At 52.3% G+C, this 9,484-nt stretch overlaps 2 protein-coding genes across 3 annotated transcripts; one reads left to right on the forward strand and one right to left on the reverse strand.

Moving 5' to 3' along the window:
- The first annotated feature begins 282 nt into the window (after nt 1-282).
- On the forward strand, nt 283-8,896 carry Rgp1 (RGP1 homolog, RAB6A GEF complex partner 1). Of its 2 annotated transcripts, XM_021658439.2 has the most exons (11): nt 283-413; nt 759-893; nt 1,279-1,415; nt 1,621-1,704; nt 1,791-1,940; nt 2,174-2,320; nt 2,494-2,621; nt 2,794-2,983; nt 4,280-4,392; nt 5,161-5,268; nt 6,354-8,896. In XM_021658439.2, the coding sequence occupies exons 1-11, from the start codon at nt 328-330 to the stop codon at nt 6,357-6,359; spliced, it is 1,284 nt and encodes a 427-aa protein (XP_021514114.1). In that variant the 5' UTR covers nt 283-327; the 3' UTR covers nt 6,360-8,896. The 2 variants fall into 2 exon arrangements, with proteins under 2 accessions (XP_021514114.1, XP_060234620.1); XM_060378637.1 differs by having other exon boundaries at nt 4,280-5,268.
- Msmp (microseminoprotein, prostate associated) lies at nt 4,729-6,354 on the reverse strand. Its single transcript, XM_021658443.2, has 3 exons — nt 5,497-6,354; nt 5,233-5,341; nt 4,729-4,909 (listed from the first exon to the last, which is right to left on the reverse strand). Exons 1-3 carry the CDS (start codon nt 5,624-5,626, stop codon nt 4,729-4,731), a joined length of 420 nt encoding a protein of 139 aa, XP_021514118.1. The 5' UTR covers nt 5,627-6,354.
- Nucleotides 8,897-9,484: the final 588 nt, after the last annotated feature.

Consider the following 9,484-nt stretch of genomic DNA (forward strand, 5'->3'; position numbering starts at 1 on the left):
GTTGGGCCTTGTTGTCATTGGGCCGCGGTGATTAGCTCGCTCGGCCGAAGGCCCACCAGCTCCACGGACGGGGGCGGAGCCGCGGTACCTGCCCGCAAAGTACCGCCCCTGGGGCCCGCCCGGGAGCTCGCGGCCACCCTCGGCCCTGCCCCGGGCCGCGGCTCCGGGGCCTCCAGGGCTGGGCACCGGGTCCCTCCGGCCGGGGTCCCCAGCGCCCGCGCTCAGGTGCCACCGCTGGGAGGTGACCCGCAGCCCCGGGACCACCCTAGCCCCTTCCGGCCGGAAGCACCCCGCAGGCCGGACCGGAAGGGGCTCCTCAACCCTGCGATGCGACAAAGGAAGTCCCGCCTCTGTAGCGCCACTGACACCGCGGACGCCACCGAGCTCCGAGCCGGTCTCGGAGGGGCGGCCAGGTGAGGACCCCCGTGTGGAAGAGTCTGCGTTTAGATCCAGAAACGGGATGGGCGACGGTGTCCTGGGTTAGGACGTGGAGCCTCAAGGGAAGTGGGGACCGAGATAGGGGCCCGCGGGAGGCGGCGCAGGGGCCCTTATCCCGACTCCGGGCGCAGAGAAGTCTAGGGCTAAAGCGACGCAGGCAGTACCGCCTACCCCATCCACCTGCCAGTGCTTTCCACCCGCACCGAAACTTGAAAAAAAGCCATTTTTTTTTGCCCCCTGGGACATAAACCATCCCTAGGTCTTAGACACTCCTTCCTCCCTTCCCCTGTACTGACTTCTGGCACTCTGTTTCCTTCCAGATTTGGTTCTGGAGCTGCCATGATTGAAGTGGTAGCGGAGCTGAGTCGAGGTCCTGTGTTTCTGGCGGGGGAGGCTCTGGAATGTGTGGTGACTGTCACTAATCCCCTGCCTCCGACTGCCACTTCTGCATCCAGGTGGGGATGCTGGTTCTGAAGGCGGTGCCCCTTCAGGGAGGAAGGCTGGCACTGCTCGTTCTAAATCAGAGCTTTGGTTGTCCTGTAGCTACACTACCATCACCGCCTCCTCCTTGTTCATTGTGCTCTCATTGTAGTGATGGGCTTTTTAACAAAAGATGTGGAGGACATGACTCTTACCCTCCTTTGCCCCTCCTCTCTCTAGCACTCCTTTTGAACTCGGTGCAGTTTTCACTGTGTAATGATTTCACTTGGGGGAGGGGTTCTGGATTCCCTGGTCACTATGACAGTCGCCTGACCTAGGTGATCTTGTCAGACAGTGTTGTAGGGACAGCATTTGTGAAGTCAAACAATCTTCTTATTCCTTCTTTTTCCTCTTCCACAGTGAGGCTCTGGCCTGGGCCAGTGCCCAGATCCACTGCCAGTTCCATGCCAGTGAGAGTCGGGTAGCACTGCCACCCCCTGACTCTAGTCAGCCGGATGTCCAGCCTGACAGCCAGACTGTCTTTCTGCCACACCGAGGTTAGAGACAGATTATTTATTTGCCTTGGAGGGAGAGGAAGTCATTGTTCTTGTATGACACGGTCACCAGCACATCAGTGACGTAGGGGAAGGGAACTGTTGATTTGGGGCTATAAGAGTGTTCCCATATTACAACAGGAAGAGTTGGCAGTTCTCAGTAAAAGACAATCAGTCATTTTATTGCAATCTTTCTTAATTTTCATAGGTGAGAGGGGTCAGTGTATCCTTTCTACTCCACCAAAAATCCTGTTCTGTGACCTGAGGCTAGACCCTGGAGAATCCAAATCATGTGAGTGATTGTCCCCTAACCCCAGATTGCCTGCTAAGTCTCCTGGAGGGAGGATTTGGCTACCCTGACTACTGTTTCCCAACCAGACTCTTACAGTGAAGTGCTGCCCACAGAGGGACCACCTTCCTTCCGGGGTCAGTCCGTCAAGTACGTCTACAAATTGACCATAGGCTGTCAGCGGGTCAACTCACCCATCACTTTACTCCGGGTCCCTTTGAGAGTTCTTGTGCTGACTGGTAAGTTAGGTTCCTGGAGGGATGGGGTAGCATAGAGGCTTATGAAGCATGGTCTCAGAGGACCTGCAGGGACTCCTGGTTTGGGGATGGTGCTGGGGTTGAAGGGTGGAGAGTAGGTTGAGATGTAGAGCTCAGGCATGGTTCCCTTCAGCCTTCACAGGTCGGAGTCTAAAACTAGCTGTCTGTTTACATGTCTGATGCCTCCCAGCATTACCTCTGTTCATTCATTGTAGGTCTTCAAGATGTCCACTTCCCCCAGGATGAGGCTGTGGCTCCATCTAGTCCGTTCTTGGAGGAGGATGAAAGTGGGAAGAAGGATTCGTGGCTAGCTGAGCTAGCTGGGGAGCGCCTCATGGCTGCCACATCCTGCCGCAGCCTCCGTAAGAATCCTCTCAGAATTGCCCTGCTCCAACCCTTTCCTCAGTGTCTACCACATCTCTTCACGGGTCCACTAGTGTCTTGTCCCCATTATGAAGAACCCCATGTTTTGGCCTCTGAGACTCAGTCCTAGATATTCCCCAGTATAAACAGTATCCTTTTGTATTCTTCCCAGATCTATACAATATCAGTGATGGCCGAGGGAAAGTTGGGACATTTGGTATCTTCAAATCTGTGTACAGACTCGGCGAGGACGTGGTGGGGACCTTAAACTTAGGGGAAGGAACAGTAGCTTGTTTACAGGTGAGAAAGAGCAGCATTTATTGTGCTCAGTCTGAAGGGCCAGGGTGGAAAAGGGACCTGCATGAAGAGGGGTGTCTTGTAGACGTGGAAGTTGGGGGCTTCAGGGCTACCTCTAACCTACCGTTGGTATTTCCAAATGCCTGCCGGTACACACCTCTCTTCTTGCTCCCAGTTTTCAGTAAGCTTGCAAACTGAAGAGCGAGTGCAGCCTGAGTACCAGCGCCGCCGCGGGACAGGAGTTGCCCCTTCAGTGTCCCATGTGACTCATGCCCGGCACCAGGAGTCCTGCCTACATACAACCAGAACCAGCTTCTCCCTTCCCATCCCTCTCTGCTGTACCCCTGGCTTCTGCACTGCCGTTGGTGAGAACCTGACACTGTGGGTAGGGAGCGACCGCTGGGCTTGGGTCGAGCGTCGTGGGCCCTGACCCCTAAAGCCCTCCAGGCGTGCCCGCCCACCTGCAGCCCGGCCCTCACACTTTCTTCCACTCGTGTTCAGATGTGTTGACCCCTAAACTCTTACCAGCTCTAAAAAGTACTGTTCCTGACCCTATGACAAGGCGCTGACCTCTGGTTCCTTAGCACCTTTACTTCAGGCCGCTTGCCCTTGACGTCCTGATCTTGGGTTACTAGAAACGTGATATTGCTGTCCTTAATGGCAGCTCTGGCTAACATGTCCACACCAGATTCCTTAAAAACAAAGCGAGCAAAGCTCTCTGCCCTGTGCCTTTTCCTCTTTATGGATACATTCTGGTTTGTTTTGTTTTGTTTTTTTTTTTTTCTTTAAAAAATTTTTTTGTATGTGTTTTGGGTTTTTTCGTTTGTTTTGTAAAGATAGGGTCTCTCTCTCTCTCTCACTCTCACTCTCTCACTGTGTGTCTTAGACTGGCCTGGAGTACACTATGTAGATCAGGCTGTCTAAAACTCAGACTGCCTCCACCTGCCCTGCCTCATCTTCCTGAGTGCTGGAATCAAAGCACGAGCCATCACACCTGGCAGAGAATGTTAACTGACCTAACTGTGTTATTTGGTGTGTAGATCAGGGCATTCGCATGTGTGTGTTTAGATCAGGTGACAACTTTCTAGAGTTGGCTCTTTCCATATGGGTCCTGTGGCTCAGTTTCACGTCATCAGGCTTGGTGGCAAGTCCCCTTAACCTGTGAGCCATCTTGATGGCTCTGAGCTTTTCAGTTTACTAGACAGTTTGTCACCGGCTTTTACTACCTACCATTTGCTTGCTTTGTGTTTGGTTGGTTTTTTAATATTAGGGTCTCATGAAGTCCTCCAGCTGGCATCAACCTGATCTTGAATTGGTGGTCCTCCTGCTTCGCCGAGTCCTGGGACGGGCCTATGCTACCACTCCTGGCCTTCTGCTTGTTCTTAGAGCAGTGGTTCTCAACCTTCCTAATGCTGCGACTCTAACATAGTTAGAGTCATGTTTCTCATGTTGTGGTGATCCCAACCATAAAAATCAATTTTGTTGCTACTTCATAACTATGATTTTGCTACTGTTACAAATCACAGTGTAAAATAAACATCTGTGTTTTCCCATGGTCTTAGGCCACCCTGTGAAAGGGTCCTTGGACCTCCCAGGAGTTGAAACCCACAGGTTGAGAGCCGCTGTTTTAGAGTCTCTATCTCTTTCTCTTTCTTTTGCAGTGTCCTTGAAGTGGCGATTGCATTTTGAATTTGTAACGTCCCGAGAGCCAGGATTGGTCCTTCTGCCCCCATTGGAAGAGCCTGAGCCTTCGACCTGGACAGGGCCTGAGCAGGTGCCTGTGGACACCTTCAGCTGGGACCTCCCCATCAAAGTGCTCCCCACAAGCCCCACCCTGGTCTCCTACGCTGCTCCAGGTCCCAGCACCAGCAGCGTAACTATCTGAAACTGCCTCACCTGCCCGCTGTGGCACTGGGTTTTCAAGACACCGAGAACTCAACACCTGGACTCGAGTGGGACCCGCTTTTCCCACCTGGGGTTCAGAACACAGGCAATGAGAAACGGGCTTTCAGCTGGAGCGTTAATTTATTTATTTGGAGTAAATTGGCAGCTGCTAGTGGTTTCCCTGGAAGTGGCAGCAGCAGTGAGCAGCCAGCATTTGGGTGATCCTTTAGCTGGAGTGGGGAGCAGGAGCCCCAGGAGCAGGGGTGTTAGCTGAGCCCCATTCTAAGTCGGGTCCTCCACCTTTGCAGGGCAGCCGAGGGTCAGATTTTTGCACCAGGGAAAATTGACAGCTTCCTGCCTCCTGGCGTACTTCACAGCCAGCAGGGAAATCAATGGGATGCTGAGACCTAGAGAACCAAAGATTGGGAGAGTCAATGCAGTGAAAAGTCACCTCTACAGCCTGCCCTCCCTCCTCAGACCAGCCTCCCTGTCCTCCTTTAGTGTGCCCCAGCACCCCTAACAGCTCTCTATTCCCACAGAAGGACTTCTTAGTGTTCTAAGCAGGAGTACTTCTCTCCAATCTACCTCGACTCCCCTCTCATTGGTGCCTTCACATCTGCAGTCTCCTGATACTCTTTTGTTTATTCTTGCCTCACAGAAATCTAGTTACTCTCTGGCCATCCCCCAGTCACATCAGAGGCATTCCCCCTGGCCATTCATGGCCACTCACGTGTCACAGCAGCCCACACCAACAGGATGCAGACAGGTACAATGGAAACAGTCCTTGCGGAGCCAAGATTCACCCAGAGTGAAATAGTTCCCTTCATAGTGGCAGGGGGCTGGGGAAGAATGAGAATGGTCTGGGGTGGGAGAGAATCTGCATCACACCTCCACGCAGCCCTTGCTTTTCCACGGGTGGATACCCTGAGTACAGGGTCACACCTCTGCCTTCACCACTGCCCTCCTCTTCCCCTTAAGCATCAGTCCTCCTTACCTTGAGCTTGGAAGTAACACTTGCCGTTAACTCCTGGGTGCTGGAGGAGTAGAGACACAACCAAGCAGATGATCTTCCAGCCTCCCAGGATTCCTTTGCTTTGTCCAGCCCAGAGCATCCTTAGAGCCATTCCTGCAATTCAGCTCTCTCAGACCCTTGTTGGCTTTTGTTCAGATTCCTCTGCTCTTATCCCTTTGCTTTCTTGCCTTGCTCCTGACTCTTGGGTTTCTCTCTCCTTGGGCTCTGGTCTCATACCATGGCAGTGCCCTCTCCTCTTACAGGCTGGGCATGTTTATAAAGTGAGGACCCTGGCCTCCTGCTGAGTAGAGCTGGACAGGCTGTAACTCTGTTTCCTGAGGTGAGGGCACGAAAACAAGAGGTCCAGCTTTTAACAAGCTGTGAGAGCTGATTCATGCCCCCACACAGCCAGGAGGGGGAGGTGGCCATGGAAGGGGCACTGGACTGGGCACTTCCCCAGCCAGGAGGGGAGGGTTTAAGGCCCCAGGTGGTCCCCAGATCTTGACCTGCAGAGAGGAAGCGTTCCATCAACCCTCCCTCCACCAGCAGTGTGTGTGCTGGGATCCCTGCCTGGACCGGAGGGAGGCATTTCCTGGGGATGGATAATCCTGTGCCCCAGCCAAACCAAGTTGCTGCAGAAGGGCACAACTGCCAGAGACTCCAGGAGGGCAGGCATCTGGAGTGGAGAGTGCTGCCTTCAGAGGCCAGGGCAGGGTTTCCCTGATGTGTCTAGAAAATGGCTACCCTCAGCATTGTGAGGAAAGGGGTTCATCCATAGGCACTGCAAAGATAAACTTTCTACTGTTTTGTTGTTTTGTTTCCCCGCAAATGGACATCAGGTGTAAAATTGTCCCTGGCAATGCTTCTGGCTCTCTCTCAAAGAGAAGTATCTCCTCCAAGTATCCTAACAAGCCAACCCACTTTCACAGAGGTGCCCCCTCTTTTCTCATGATGGAACGAGGCCTCACGGACTTCCGTCCTGTAAAGTCTGCAGGCTTGGGAAGTCGGTTGGGATCAGACCATGCCTGTACTCACGGGCCCTCTGACCCTGCACAAGTCACTTCACCTCTGTCGTCCAGTCTCCTCATCTGCAAACAGAGTAGAAGTGCTAGCTCATGGGCTTGTCACGAGCCAGCACACGGGGTGTTCTAAGCGCCATCTTTGACCCTTGGCCCTGAGAAAATAGCCATGGATTGAGGAAAGCTCAAAATGCTGAAGACCGCTGTTCTGCACAGCCGAGGGCTTCTGTTGTGGATTGCACTCTCCAGGCCAACTGCTGTCTTCCACATGTATTCTCCAAGGTAACCTACTGCCTCCTTCAAAAACAGATGTGGCCCTGGGAATATTTGGTTTCACTCCTTGACATCTGAAATTCTTCAGACCTGGTTTGAAAGGTGAAGTTGCTGCTAAAGCTGCTTTTCTCACCTCAGTACCTTGGGAGGAGGGATTGTGTCTTATATTCGGCTAACTTTAGGACTCTGTTTCTTCTTGTTTGGCTCCTGACCTCCCTACCCCCCACCCCCATCCTCTTATGTAGGTTCCAAGTCTCCTTTGTGACCACTTGTAATAATAGTTTAGCTGTCATTAAAGGCCTTGGTCAAACTGGACTTTTCTTTCCCACATTTCAAAGGCCCAACTGCTGTTCCAACTCTTCCTCTTCTGCTTGTAGGTTATTGCTCTGGTTTTCATTCAAGTCTGTAGTCCCATTCACGTCACTGCACTCTCCATCCTTAGCACAGTGGATATAGCGTGCTTCTGGCAGGCTTTTTCAGAAGCCACCCTGCCTGTCACCTCCTCATCCAGCAGCCGTGGCAGCACACCTCTCTCCTCGTAGCCATCTTCCTCCAAGATAGCTTTTGCCTTGGCTGGGATGTAGTTCGGTGATGGAGTGCTTGCCTGCCATCTCAATGTTCTAGTCGCCATTCCAAAATTGAGTGAAAGAAAACAAGATTTCCCTCCAGAGGGGTGTCAAGAAAGAACAAAGGAGAGCCTATCAGAGGACACCCAGGTAGGCTCCTGAGTTGGGGCAAGACCTTGACCCCTTGCTATCTTGACTGGAGAAGGGATTAAAAGAGATCAAGGTTAGAAGTCTGGTCAGTAGTTAACGTCTGGAACCTACCTGAAGGCTGAGCATAGACTATTTTCTGAAGTGACTAGAGACAACGCAAATGGGTATCTGCAGATGGTGGAGGCAGTGGAGGTACTGGAAATGTGACCTGGTGGGCATTGGTGCTTGAGCCATGCCGAACTGCAAGATGAGGATTAGCTTCTGGAATGCAGAAGCAGGCATGTGGCTGTGGGACCTTCAGGAAGGAGGCTGGGCTGAACAGGATTTCTGTCTGAGGTTGCATGGCCGTGTGGAGCTGGCTAACGGCCAGGGCATTGGTGTGGATGTGTCGGACGGTCAGTGGTTAGAGCCCAACTCACTTGAGTCCCGGGAGATCAGCCTTTGGGGTAAGGGGCGGGGCAGGGGGTGGGGGGAGGGTTGGCACCGGCTGCTCTGCAGGGACGAGGAAAACATCCGCTGGAGGTGGTCCAGACTGTGTTCCAGCAGCAGTGTAGGGCAGGTGTGCAGGGTTAGGAAGTGAGCGCTTTCCGGCTGAGTCACCCCAACCCTGACCCACTTTGCCCAGATGGGATGGAGCATGGCTTTGGAGACCATGACTCTAGAAGATTTGGGGACTGGAGTCTGGGGTGGGGATGAGAGGGTCTTGAAAAAGCTCAACGGAATCATGGGAGGGGCTATCCAGCTGTCACCACAGTGCGAAATGCAAGAGCTCCTAAATTCATAGCTTGTGGCTGAATATAAGCAGCGAGGCAGGGTAGAGCTGGGAAACGTGAGGGGAAGGGCACGGGAAAGGCCTACAAAGTCTTCCTAGAGAGGAAGGTCAAGGAAAACTGGGAGGAGGTGGTGATGCTCAGGCCGTTTGGTTAGGCTTCTGAGAACAAGGCGGCCAAGTGTCCCAGCAAGTCGCACAGTGGGACAGTCCAGTGAGGCCTGCAGGAAGGAAGGCTCCAGGGAGTACCCAGGGTTAGAGTATTTGGATCTCTGCAGTAAGCAGTTCCTGGTTCTAAAGAGGCTTTCTGTGCAGGAGAAACTACGTTGGGATTGCTTAGGTGGACTCTATCCATGCTGGGCTGTGACAGCCAAGGTAAAGGATAATGTAAAACACGGAATTCTGTGTCTACTCTAGTCAACAGCTGTGCCCTCCGGAGTCAGGCCGATGGGATTGTTTCCTTGTAACCAGCCAGCACTGACAAGGCAGGAAGGTTGCTACAAGGATGAGGAGGCCAGCTTGGGCTACAGAGTGAGACTTTTTTTTTTTTTAAACAATTTGCTCTTACTAAATCTTAAAATCTTGAATAAAAGTTGAAAAATCAATGTTAAGTGTTTGATTTAAAACCCAAACTTAGGTGATTAAGATTAGTTTCATGGGGCTGGAGAGGTGGCTTAGGTTTTAAGAGCACTTACACTTGCAGAAGACCTGGGTTTGACTCCCAGCACCCACATGTTTGTTCATAACCATTCATAATTCCAGTACTAGGACCTCTGACACCCTTTTTCTGATTTTGGCATCCAGCATGCACCTGGGGCACATTGATACATGGATGTAAAACACTCATACATATTAAGACATTTTAAAAGATTAGTTATGTGGCCAATCGTAGCGGCTCATGCCCGTAACCTCAGCACGTGGGCCGGGGAGACTGAGCAGTCAGAGAGGGGGATTGGCTCCATGGTGCTGAGTGTCCTCTCTGCTGACTTAAGCCTCTGGGCTTTGGAGGGCTCTAGTGTGCCAGCTTTGCTTCTTAGCAGCAGGACATCTGCTTCCCTTTCCTTTATTCAGTTGTCTTTATTTGTAGCCTTAACTTCTCCACAGCCTTTAGCCTGTCCTGTGTAACTGACCTTTGTGAAAGGCTTCTTGGGTTGGAGCATTGGATTTCAGTGTGCGAAGAAAAGCAGGTCAAT

Source organism: Meriones unguiculatus, chromosome 1 (genome assembly GCF_030254825.1).
Source record: "Meriones unguiculatus strain TT.TT164.6M chromosome 1, Bangor_MerUng_6.1, whole genome shotgun sequence".
Taxonomy (NCBI): domain Eukaryota; kingdom Metazoa; phylum Chordata; class Mammalia; order Rodentia; family Muridae; genus Meriones; species Meriones unguiculatus.